General features: G+C 34.7%; 2 protein-coding genes across 2 annotated transcripts; both read right to left on the reverse strand.

Moving 5' to 3' along the window:
• LOC125209430 (protein S40-7-like) lies at window positions 1-484 on the reverse strand. The gene has a single exon (XM_048109027.2). The coding sequence runs from the start codon at window positions 457-459 to the stop codon at window positions 1-3; it is 459 nt and encodes a 152-aa protein (XP_047964984.1). The 5' UTR covers window positions 460-484.
• A 4,335-nt stretch (window positions 485-4,819) lies between these two features.
• Window positions 4,820-10,059, reverse strand: LOC125213946 (calcium-dependent protein kinase 2-like). The gene is made up of 8 exons (XM_048114760.2): window positions 9,149-10,059; window positions 7,274-7,417; window positions 7,039-7,191; window positions 6,396-6,505; window positions 5,819-5,986; window positions 5,599-5,726; window positions 5,334-5,433; window positions 4,820-5,256 (listed from the first exon to the last, which is right to left on the reverse strand). The coding sequence occupies exons 1-8, from the start codon at window positions 9,876-9,878 to the stop codon at window positions 5,182-5,184; spliced, it is 1,608 nt and encodes a 535-aa protein (XP_047970717.1). The 5' UTR covers window positions 9,879-10,059; the 3' UTR covers window positions 4,820-5,181.
• Window positions 10,060-12,441: the final 2,382 nt, after the last annotated feature.

A 12,441-nucleotide genomic window follows, 5' to 3' on the forward strand; every position in this document is an offset into this window, starting at 1 on the left:
CTATTCAATAAAACCAGTCTTGGTTAAAATAGCATTCCTGGTTTTGCTGAGGTCTCTTCCTTTGAGAGTCCTCCCAACTCCTTCACACATTGAATGTGAAGCAATAATCCTTGTTCTCTCAAGCCTTTTTGCCAACACTTCATGCGGTGGGCCCACCTCCCCCTCCTCGTCCTCCTCGTCCTCGTCCTCATCAACCCGAGTGTCAAAATCACTTCGCTTAGACCTTTTCTTAATCTTTGACAAGCCGGGAATGTCCACGGGGGCTGAGCGGTGGTGGCGAGACACCCTCGGAGCGCCGCCACCAACGTGCCATGCAAAAGAAGATGATGAGAGATTGCATTGGTTGAAGTTTCCCATTGTTTTTGAGCTTGAGTTTGAACCTTCTCTTGCATTGATCATTTCCCACACTTCCTCTTCTTGAAGATCCTCCTCTTCCACCGCCTTCTTCCCGCCTTCCATTTCTGCAGCTAAATTTAGGAACTTGTATGGAGATTTTTGTGGATGAGGATAAAAGAATACAACTAGAGCACACCTTTTTGTATTCCTCAAATCAACTCTTTTGAGACTCTGAGAAATAGGGTGTAAAAATTTTAAATACCATAAATTAAAAAATAATAGAAAAGAAAAAAAGTAGATTGAAAACGACAAAAATTAGGGGGGATGTAGTCATGTAGATAATGAGTTGGGCTATACTAATTCATTTGGCCCTAAAAATAGTAAAAATGGCAGAGACGAATCAAATGATTTAACGATGCAGTAAACAGCTGTGTGTACTAAAAACGCCTTATCTGAAAAAAAATAATTTATGGGGTTACAGTTCGGTACGGAAAATAATCCAAAACAACATCAACAATTTGATTTTTTTTTTAGGAGATAACGTTGTTAGTAATTTATTAGATTAGATAGGACAGCTAGCTACTCTTTTGGAACAAACAATGCAAATGTCAAATTTACCCGTTTTGGTAAAGCAGCACACATCATATCTACTTTTAGTGAGCATGGGGTTTACAGTCATTTTTCAGGTTATTAATTGTAATCGTTGTGTAACTTTAATATTGTTACAGTAGATTGAAACTATTTTCTTATTATCGAAATCAATGTTAGGGTTTGCATATAAATTTGTGGTCAAGTCAAATATAGAGTATGATCCAAATCACGTTATTAGATTTCAATGCAAATAAAAGTCACCTAAAAAGTGTACTTGATTGATGGATATAGGTACATAAATTATGATACTGATCAGTAGCACATGCAGCTAAATTACTGTGTATTAAAACTTTGTACAATGTACATTGTCCTATTCCGTATCAAATTATATCGTTCTTTCCAAAAAATATACTCCACCTTTCAGCTAAATTTACTGAGTTTTTTTTATTGTAAGTGAGTAATAATTGAAAATGATATGATACAGTAGTAATTTATTTTAGGAGAACGATAAATAATTGTATTTTAAGTAGTGGGTCATAGCGGTTTGATCCATTGTTATTTTTTCTTAAGTTGCTAATTCTGCTAACTCATTAATATAGTGTATTAAAAATATAAACACAATGATACTAAAATGTCAACATAAAATTAGTTAATATTTTAATACACTGTGTTGACATTAATATTAAAAATGTCAACACAATCACATTAAAATGTCAACACGATGATACTGAAATGTCAATTAATTGATATTTTAATACAATGTGTCGACATTAATATTAAAAATGTCAACACGATCACATTAAAATGTCAACACAAATTTGTGTCGACATTTTAATATGATCATATTGATATCTAGTTAGCAGTATATATATATTAAATAAGTTGATAAATTAGCTTGCTATGCATTGATTTGTTGTGAAATATCCCTTGCGTGATGCGGCAACACTAAATAATAAAGATGTAAGTATAAAATACTAACTATAATAAAAAATACTCAATTTACAACCATAAAAATTTAATTGTGATTCAGCATCTAATTTTATAGGTATCATGTAGACGAAAGGGTGGCCTTGTGTGCATGGTACCCAATTCCCGCGACCAAATTGAGTTGGTCTGGACTAGCCCGATCCACATTCTATCTCTAGTCGGAATAGTAAATACTAATATTATATATAAAAGAAAAAGGTGAATCATAATTAAATGGATGTACCGTGTGTGCGTTCAGACCCGTATAAATTTTCTCAAAAATAACATAGGTATATGAGTTACTCACAAATGTCCGCACCCACGTTTTAGTCCTCTTAAAAAAAGAGACACTTGAATACAAAAGTTTAAAACTTCAATTGTGTTATTATCTAAAATGACTAAAACCTTAATTAATTTTCTCTATTAATAAAAGCCTCAAGTCACAAGAGTGGACCAATAGTCCAAATATAACAGTTATAAAAAGCAAAATAGTAGTAGTAACAAATAAACCATCAAACTCTATAAAAGCTTCACGCATCACCATAAATCACTTCTATGACTCAATTATATTCACTAAATGTGACTTTTCCTTTAATACAAAAATATTCGCCTAATCTAAAATTTGGTCCACTTGAAACACCCGTTGACATGCAATGGGCAGAGAGTGCATAAATTTTGGGAGACACTTGCCTTCATATACAACAGTAATAAAAAATTAAAAACCAAGTTGGGAATGAGAGTGCAATTGAGGCCACATCGCAAGCATCATCACAATATACAGAAATTGTTGGAGAGTTGAGGCAGTTAGGATGATACTTTTATAGGTTTGAGTGGTTATTGAATGTGCATAATGTCAAGTTTTGTGAATTCAAATCCTTAATTTCCAATTAATTGCATTATCTGAATAATTTTGTATGGGCAACATGAAAAACGATCCGGGCAGCCCATCTAGTCAAGGCCCAGCCGAGTCAAAAGCTGACGTCAGCAAGTCGCAACTACCATTTTCCCGCCTAGTATTTAAAGCCCATGCCTCTCTCTCCCGCTCTTCTCAACCCAATCGCTCATTTCACTGCTTTCTCTCTCTAGGGTTTCTCTCTAAACCAACGCCATGAAAACGAGGACTGGAAGCTGCGCCACAACGTCATTTTACACGTACCTGAAGCCCGGCGCCCTTGCTTCATTGAGATACTCCAAAATCTCCGCTAGATCCAGAGAAAACGGAGCGCGAGCTCTTCGTGCTCTGTCTCAGCTCGATTTGAGCTCGCAATCCGCGATTCCGCCGCTGCATTCCTCGGATTTAGCTGGAGAGGGAGTTCCTTGTTTCAGTCCGCGGGTTGCGAGGTTTCCGCGATGCCTGCGTCGCAGGAAACACATTGCTGTGAAGCCGTATTTTTCTCAGGTTTAGTCCTGATTTTTCTCGATTTGTTTCTTTATTTACTTTGTTTTTTCGATTTGTCATTGTAGTTTCTGGAGTTTAGGTGTGTAATCTATACAAAAAGGAGATGAAGAAACACCTGAGATGAATAAAATGAGTGATTGTTGATTTGTAGCATAAATTTGCTGATCTAGCACTTGGTAGATACATTGATGATTGAAAGCTGATTTTGTTATTTTATTGAAGATCTGATTTTGGTTGCAAAATGAAACCTAACTTCTATTTTAACTTATCTTCATGAATGGAAGATGGATATATGAATTTGATTAAATTTCAAAACAGTCATGAATTCTACCTCTGAATATAAAGTTATCCCCTCCAGTGACCCACCCATTCAATCCCAAGTTTACAACTAATCTACATTCCAGACAATACATCATTCATAGAAAATTAATTTTCTGTAGTTAAGATTTTAATATCTATTCGTTAATCTCAGCTATTGGCTCATAATTTGAACAAGAGTGCTCTAGTCCATACACCTATTTATTATTAATGGAATTCAATTTCAATCGGCCCAACTATTATGAACTCCTCTGGTGGATATTATCAAAATGATGTAATGATAGTTGTAGCATTGTTGAGGTTTCAATTACCATTGTCCAAGATATCAAGATTAATTTGGGCGATGAAAACTTGCATCTTTCAGTAATTTAAAACAATGTACAATCAATATTATATGTTAAATATTATCTACAAAGATTGAGAAATATAATTTTTATCGTTTCTATCGTTTGATCATTTTAGTGTTATATCACCTCAATCCTTGTTAGTTTCCTAAGGTAGGAAATCTTAGGACCCTTATGTGTATACGTAGCAATATTGCTATGAAATGTCTTTTGCACAATGTTGCGAAATACTATTACTATTTTTCTTCAGCAAGGGCCCGAATGGGACTTGTTCCACAACTAGTCTAGTATGCATAAATCTAAATGCATGTACTCTAAAACTTGAATACTAAATATTTAATGAATACGCAATGACAATACAATAAATAATATCTAAAGTAGGAGTGGAGTTTGTCGTATACAAGCACCCGGTCGACTCGAAAACATATCTCTTTATTACTTTTATACAAATGAACTAAAATAAACAGTGAATTTGCTTGAATCAATCAATCATATCATTCAATAATCAACCCCTTTAAAATAGTCACCCCCTTAAAAGCTTTTGTTTATTTTGAATGTCCTCGTAATGCATATCACACCTTACTTACATCCTTTGGTAATTTGGTTTGCATAAGTTAATATTATAAAGTTCATTGTAGCATACATATATTTTAATGCTATAAAACTTTTAATGTAGTAGCGATGTAGCTATATAAAAGAATATGATTTCACCCTAATCTACAAACTTAACCAGAGAGTAATTGATTAATAAAATCACACTACCGAGTTTCAAGCACCCAAAATGTTGTTTTTGTTGTTCCAAAACATTTTTCACTTTCATACTGCAGTTCACCAAATACAGCATTTGTAAATCATAGATGCAAAGTTGAGGCACCAGAAGTCTCTTTTCAACAAAAAAACCAACGGCGCTGAAACAAGTTGGTCAACAAGTCTCCAACCAAACAATAAAAGATCACACCACGAAGATGAGAGCACAACACTATCCGAAGATTCAACTTAATCGAACACATAATTATTCACACGAACAACATACAAAGAGTGAACAACATAAATTATCGCTCATCTGGAAAAAACAAGTTTCATTTCGAACTAAAATGCCTCATAAATCTCACCACTCCCTGTCAGGGAAATGTTGTCCCGCAAACCTTATCAAACACTCTCATATCCTCAGCAGAAATATTTCTGAGTTCGAAAACGACTTGCACAACAAACATCCATTTCGTTCCTCTAGAAGAGCTTTACTGGTTGTGTCGTTCCACTTCTCATCATTGCACAGAATTCCTCGTAGTTAATTTTCCCATCCTGTACGTACCAACGTATGTAACATCGATATATATTTTGAAATCAAATGAAATGAACCAAACACATTGCTAACTTACATTGTCGGTATCCACCTCAGAAATGATTTCTTTGATGGTAGCTCCATCCCCCATACCATAGTCTTTCATAGCAGTTTCTAGTTCGTCCATTGTGATATAACTGAGATGCAATTTTAAGTAGAATGACGAGTTAGTTAATGATAATGCATGTAACTTGTAAGGTCTACATAGCCCAATTATTGAGATAAGAAATTCGAGAGGAGTTTCTGGAATAGAAAGTTCAGTCTTAAAGCATAGAAATAAAGAGAACGGAATCAGATCTTACCCACTGTTATCCTTATCAAAGAACTGAAATGCTTTGAACAGGTGCTCATCTCGTTCGAGCTTATGCCTGTGCATTGTAGCAGTGATAAATTCAATGTAGTCGATAGTCCCATTACCATCTACATCCGCCTGGCATTACCAGTATCAATTGTTAAATGTACCACACAAGTCGAACCTGATGTTAGATGAAATTGTCCCAAATGAGATGTGGTTATACTTACAGCTTCCATTAGTTGTTGCACTTCTGTTTCCGACAGTTTAGAACCAAGACGAGCCAAACCAGTTTTAAGTTCTTCATAGGTGATTGTGCCGCTATTATCTGTGTCCATATTCGCGAACATTGCTTTCAGACCTTTAATTTCTTCTTCTGATAAACTTTGTGCTATGACCTAGGAAGGTTTCAGATCCGGTAGACGATGGTAAGAGAATAGCCATAAAGAAAGTTTTACATGCAATTATATGCATGACCAGAAAATCTCATTAAAATATTCCACAGGTGGAAATATAATAAATACATTCCTCCCAAGAGAGTCGCAAATAAAAAGCCCTGTGATCAAATCTCATCACTAGACAATGGTTTGCGGCTAACCAACTAGGCTAAAATGGCAATAGCTTCATAGCTATTTTTCATTCAGAATCTTATTTATGGCCATTTAAACAAAATTAGTTGCTCAATACTTTTTTATTTTTAAAACCTTTTTTACGAGTGTACTAATAAGATTCTTGATAAAAACCACTAAACTGCTCATCCAACAATTGTATGATTCATACCAAATATAAAGACACGAAGGAAATTACCTTTAGCGCAAGTTTCTTCAGCTTATTCATGGCCCTAAATTGCTTCATCCTAGAGAGCACCGCACTATCTATTGGCTTGTCAGATGCTTGTCCCTTAATCCAAGGGTGCTCTTTAAACACAGACAAAAAAGACAATAGAGGTTCAGAATAAATTAAAAACGCATCACTACCAACTTGTAACAGAAAATACCAAAATTGTAGATTCTTTTTAACTATGCAAAACTCTGAAAAAAGAAAACTGACTAAAACTAGCACAAACGTGCAATAATAACATTAAAGTCATTTGAGTCTAATGTTACTATGTTACTATGTTAGTAAAGGTATTGGCCCAAGATAGACTCCAATTATTTTACACTTATACATGAGTTTTTTAATGAGGGCCTTTTCATATTTACTGCTGTTGATTCCAAAGCCATGTTCTAGCTGACTATACTATTAATGAGCGGCTGGTTTGTTTGAATTGCAATAAAATCAAAAAATGTGGGAAATCTAGCTTTTGATCGGCAAAGAAAGTAGCAATTAGTAAAACCAAAAATGAAAAGATACTGTGAGAGTTCATTTCAAAGATGATTAAAGTACATATAAGATATTCAGAAAATATACAAACATACATCAATAACTAGAAAGGGAAGGAGATGATTACCAAGTACTTGTGCAGAAGTTATTCTTCTATGGGGGTCTTTGTTCAGCATTTTTCGAACAAGATCTTTGGCACTGCTTGAAATTGAAGGCCAAGGTTGGCTGTCAAAATCAACTTCTTCATTTAGTATAGCATCAAAAATGCCTTTTTCAGTCTCTGCAGCAGATGATCATAACACTAAGAAATCTGGCAGATAGGACTTAGGAGTACTTCATGGAGAAAGTTAATTTAGCCTAACCTGCCCAAAATGGAGGTACACCACTAAGGAGAATGTACAAAATTACACCAGCGCTCCATACATCTATCTCCTTCCCATAACTTCGCCGCAGAACTTCTGGGGCAACATAGTACGCACTACCAACAATATCACGATACACCTTGCCTGAAATTTAGCCATCAAGTTGACAATTATTAGTTCTCAAAATATAAGATATCGACATGAGTAAATAAAACACAAGGAAGGAAATACTTAAATGTCAGGTAGATGGCTTCGATAAAAGGAATAAATCATATACGTGCACTCAAATGATGCTTACAAGAAATCCTTAAATAATTTCCAATAGATTTTGGCAACACTGATTATTTTTTAAGTCAGTTCGAATTGAATTTTTAAGTCATTGTTTCTTAAGTTGTCATTTGTCCTTCGTGTTAGCTTTCATGGTATCCAGAACCTGGTTATAAGGCAAAAGCAAAACTTTGGTCAAGATGGACATGACAAGAGTAATTCACAAGAGTAGGAAGTACATCAATTTAATGTAAAAATTGTGTTTTTAAACGCGATGGTGTCCTGGCTCAGAGCAGTTCACAAGTCGAATTGAAGTCAGTAGCACATGGAGTGTGACGTTATATTGTTTAAGTTGTTGCTAGAAGAACTAACTTAAAGATTCTTTTGAAAGTGTATCAGTGTTGTGATAACAAAGTGGCCATTTCACAATCCAGTGCATGACAACTGCCATTTTACAAAAGTAAAAAATGAAAATGGGACTATTTGTGTTGTCTACGTGTCAGTTGAACATGCTGATGGTATGTTAAACTAAAGGCCTGCACAAACCACTTTTTGGGGAATATGTAGAGAAGCTGAGCTCATACGATGTACAGTCAAGCTCGAGGGGGGTTGTAGGATTTCGATTTTAGTTAAAAGTCATTTTTAACAAATAGAGGATATTTATCATTTACGAATATGTTGGGTGCATTTGGTTATTTGTTTTTGGCTTTTTAAGGCTGAAAACTTATTCAGTATAGAGTAATTAATGCAGATCATCGATTCTTGACACGTCAGCTAAGCTTACAAAACCACTATTTTAATCCATGTGTCTTCAAGAGGACTTCTGAAAGAGTTATAAAAGCTTCACAGCTCACCATCAAATCATTTGCATTAGTTATATTACTGAACAAAAGTTGATTTTCCCATTAACTACCACGGACTGGACTCGTATTGATATGCTATGTGAGATTCTATAAGTTTTGTTTTGATCTAAAATTTTCAATAGCTAAAAGATCTACCTTAAGCTTCTATGATGATAGTGCTGTTAAGATGAAACAGCATGAAAGTTCCTACAACGTTACCACTCATCAGCAGGTGTGAACAATCTCTGTAACCATCTACACACAGACTCAAACCCAACTTAAACATTTAACAGGTCAACCGGAGTATCATTTCTATCAAGTCAACCTGGTCAGCTTCGAAACCATTTGCCATCTAAGGTGAAAGTGAAATAGGAAACTTTACTATTTCAAGAACTACTAATATCAATTAGACCATCACCTAAATGCCCCTTTCCATTAATGTCCTATCATCAACATTTCTCATACTACAAACAACAAACTATATGAGCATAACGACCATGTAAAACTCATCGAGCATACAAGGGTGGGGACTCATATCACTACAAAGACACCACTATCAAATACTTAGAATCTGTACCAGTATGGTTAACCGTTAACCCAAATTGAAAGACGAGTCCTTTTTGAACCTATGCATATACTCTTAAACATTCATTACTTAACCGATATGGAACATCAAAAACCCAAAGAAACATACTAAAAGCAAACATATTATCATCATTAAGGCAGTAATTGTTCAATTGCAAAACCAAAAACACTACAAACTAACCCTCCTCAATGAAGACAGAGAGTCCAAAATCAGTGGCCTTGAGCGTTGCCTTGTCATCCTTGCTCGAAAGCAAGAAATTCTCGGGCTTGAGATCCCTATGCATCACCCCCATAAAATGACAGTTCTGCACCACATTCACAATCTGCCTGCAGAGATCGGAGGCAGCCTTCTCTGAGTAGTGCCCCTGCGCGATAATGCTGTCGAAAAGCTCCCCCCCACGGCACACCTCCATGATGAGATGCACTGTCTGCCTATCCTCAAAAGCACCCTTGAACTCCACAATGTTGTGCTGCCCACTCAAATGCTGCATAATGTGCACCTCCCTCTTCATATCCTCCTTGTCACTCTTGCTCACCAATTTCCTCTTCAGAATCGACTTGCAGGCGTAGCTATGCCCCGTCGCTATCTCAGTGCACATGTAAGTCACCCCAAATTGGCCCCTCCCCAATTCCTTCCCAATCGAGTATTTCGACTTCACATCCTCGAATGGCTTACCGAGAATGTTGTTCGGCTCCAATCTCTGAGCTGCTACGGGCTCGGGCTGCGGCGCGGGTTTATGTGGAGCTGGAGGCGGCGGCGCGTGATGCGTCTGCGGCGGAGGATTGTGGTGCGCCGCCGGTTTTTGGTAATCGTGGTTGATTTGCTGGTACCCTGCGTTGGCTCCCGCAGTGGATCTGTAGCCATTGGTGTCGGGGCTCGAGTGGTTTTTCTTGCTGAAACAACCGCCCATTTTGGGGGGTTTTGCTTTTTGTTATTGATTGAGACAAGATTGCAACTTTATGAGTTGAATTTCAAGGGAAGTAGTGAGAATTGGTATCAATCGATTCGGAGGTGGGGAAGCAAATTTGAATGGGTTTGATTGGGGAAAGAGGGAATGCTGTTTGCAGATGAGAAAGTTCAGAGACTACTAGTTGACTTCTCGCTAGCTGTTGGCCAAGTGTTTAATACACGGTTTACTTTTTTTGTTTATTTCAATTACTTTTCAAATTTTAATTTCTTTTTCTTATAAAATGAGAGAAAACCAATGAGCTTTTGTTTTTTTTATCTAAATGGGATAGAGCAAATAAACTTGGGTACTTCTAATATTTGATTTCTTGAACAACGTCTATGTGATGTACGTCTTGATGATCTCTTGAATTGACTTTTTGAAAAACATTTTAATTATCTTCCAATATTTGTTATGATGCTCGGTTCAAATGAATTTGTGCAAAAATATTTTGTCTTAAATATTATTTGAGGTTTTGATTTTATTTTATTTGTTAAGAACAGTTGATGGTCTTTAAACTTATATTGAGATGCTTTGATTGGACAATATTATGAAGACAACCTTTTGTCATATCTCTAAACGTTGAATTTGATTTAATATCAAGAAAATATTATGATTTTCGAGCTTTGAACGCCAATATAGATGAAGATGTCTTATTTCTACATTGATCATTGGATTTGTTTGTATCTTATGTCTTAGTGATTATTTAAGATTGAATCACAATATAGAAGGTTTCCACTTTCCATCTTACTTTTGGTTTGAATGTCACTCTTTTATAATTTTTTTGAAAGATTTTGGAAAAAAAAAAAAAAAAAAGTGATTTGCATTTCAATCACTATATCATTGGCTTTTCACAATATTTACTTCTCGAAAGTATCATGGAAACATATCTCTCTTCCCTCGATCAATCAATCTTTTATTGATAAATTAAAAATTAAAATCAATTTTTATCTCAATATAGACATGTCTATATGATCATACGGTTTGATCATTTGCTAAGAACTTACATTTCTCTACAAAATAGAGATTTTAATGTATTGGAACTTTCGCATAATTAATTGAAGAAAAACCAAAATACGGAGTATATATATGATGCTCAAATGCTCAAATTCTTAGTAATTAGGATTTTCATTTAAACTTGCACCAAACAGTTATATTTTGAAGAAAATTAAGTCCATGTCAGTAAATACAAATAGGAATGCATTAGACGTATGAAATTAAACTTATCTAATTGAGCAATTGGACAATGAAATATTTATCTCATCTTATCGTGTCGTAATACCCAAATAATTTTAAATGGCGTCTACCTATATTCTAATTATGGCTCTTTATTTTCTCTTATTAGAGAATTAAGAGTAATACCATTCAATCTCTCTCTCTCTCTCTCTTGTATCTTGTTCCGAAAAAAAGCTATGAAATTTTTATATTTTGGGACTCTTTAATTTGATGCGTGAGGGGCACTACATGGATAATTGCTTCATGAATCTCATGGATCTCTCGTGTTTATACCCTAACATGTACTACTTGGCTGACAATTTGTTGTAGGAAATCAATTTTCGATTCTTGATATTTTGAACCAATTGCTACCAAATCATCCACTCCAATTTAAAACTTTTTTTAATGTGATTAATACTGGTTCTTCATTTATCCCATGATGACCCGAGCGAATAAAAGTTCAGTAGTTCGGACATATTGTCGCGTGATGTGTCAAGTCAATCATAATCGCATAAAAAGTGAAAAAAGAAAGAGAGATAATATTTTCGCAATAATGATTAGTTGACCACACCATGTGGTAATATGTTCGAACCACTAAATTTTTACTCAACTCGAACCCCCAATATCTTACTAATTGAGATGCACTTAACCGTCCGCTCTAATATAAAATATTATCTCAAAAAAGATACATGTATTTTAAGAGAAAGCTGAAAAGAAAAAAAAAAAAAAAAAAAAAAACTAAGCTAAGGCCATCTCCAACCATTTAGACCAAACTCAAACCCATTTTTGAGTATGGATCATACCAAAAAGTACTTTTACTCCAATCACTTACTCCAAACTCAAACCCAAAAGAATATTCCATATTTATATACTTTTTACACCTTTTCAATTGTACCTACATATTTATTTTAAATTACATATTAGTCCCGCAATATTTTTAATTATGTAAATTAAATAAATATAGAAAATTTTCTTATTAATATATTTATATATTAAATGTACTTTATATATTCAAGATGAACCAGATGACTATGCAACTAGAGCATATTCTTCGTACTTCGACAATATTGGAGGATCCGGTTCTGATTTACCAAATTATTAGATGACGTTTTTCATTTTATTATAATAATTTGTTGTTCGTGTTTTATTTTATTTTAATGCATTGTGTTTAACTTGCTTTCTTAATAAAGACTTGCTCTATAGTTGTGCGACATCCATCCATAACTCTTTAGTAAAAATGAATCTCAGCTAAACAACTTCTAAACTATTGACACATAATTGAAACTTTTAAACTATTAATACGATAAGCAAT

The sequence above is a fragment of the Salvia hispanica genome, chromosome 3 (genome assembly GCF_029641045.1).
Source record: "Salvia hispanica isolate PSC_SH4W2 chromosome 3, Shi_PSC_v1, whole genome shotgun sequence".
NCBI classification, from domain to species: Eukaryota; Viridiplantae; Streptophyta; class Magnoliopsida; order Lamiales; family Lamiaceae; genus Salvia; species Salvia hispanica.

What these genes read in the sequence shown, in the direction of transcription:
- LOC125209430 (XM_048109027.2), bottom strand. Translation starts at nt 459, where the DNA reads ATGGAAGGCGGGAAGAAGGCGGTGGAAGAGGAGGATCTTCAAGAAGAG.
- LOC125213946 (XM_048114760.2), bottom strand. Translation starts at nt 9,878, where the DNA reads ATGGGCGGTTGTTTCAGCAAGAAAAACCACTCGAGCCCCGACACCAAT. An exon ending in AACTTCTGCACAAGTACTTG is followed by an intron (nt 6,506 to 7,038) that starts GTAATCATCTCC and finishes CTGTGTTTAAAG; the next exon opens with AGCACCCTTGGATTAAGGGA. An exon ending in TGCAACAACTAATGGAAGCT is followed by an intron (nt 5,727 to 5,818) that starts GTAAGTATAACC and finishes TGGTAATGCCAG; the next exon opens with GCGGATGTAGATGGTAATGG.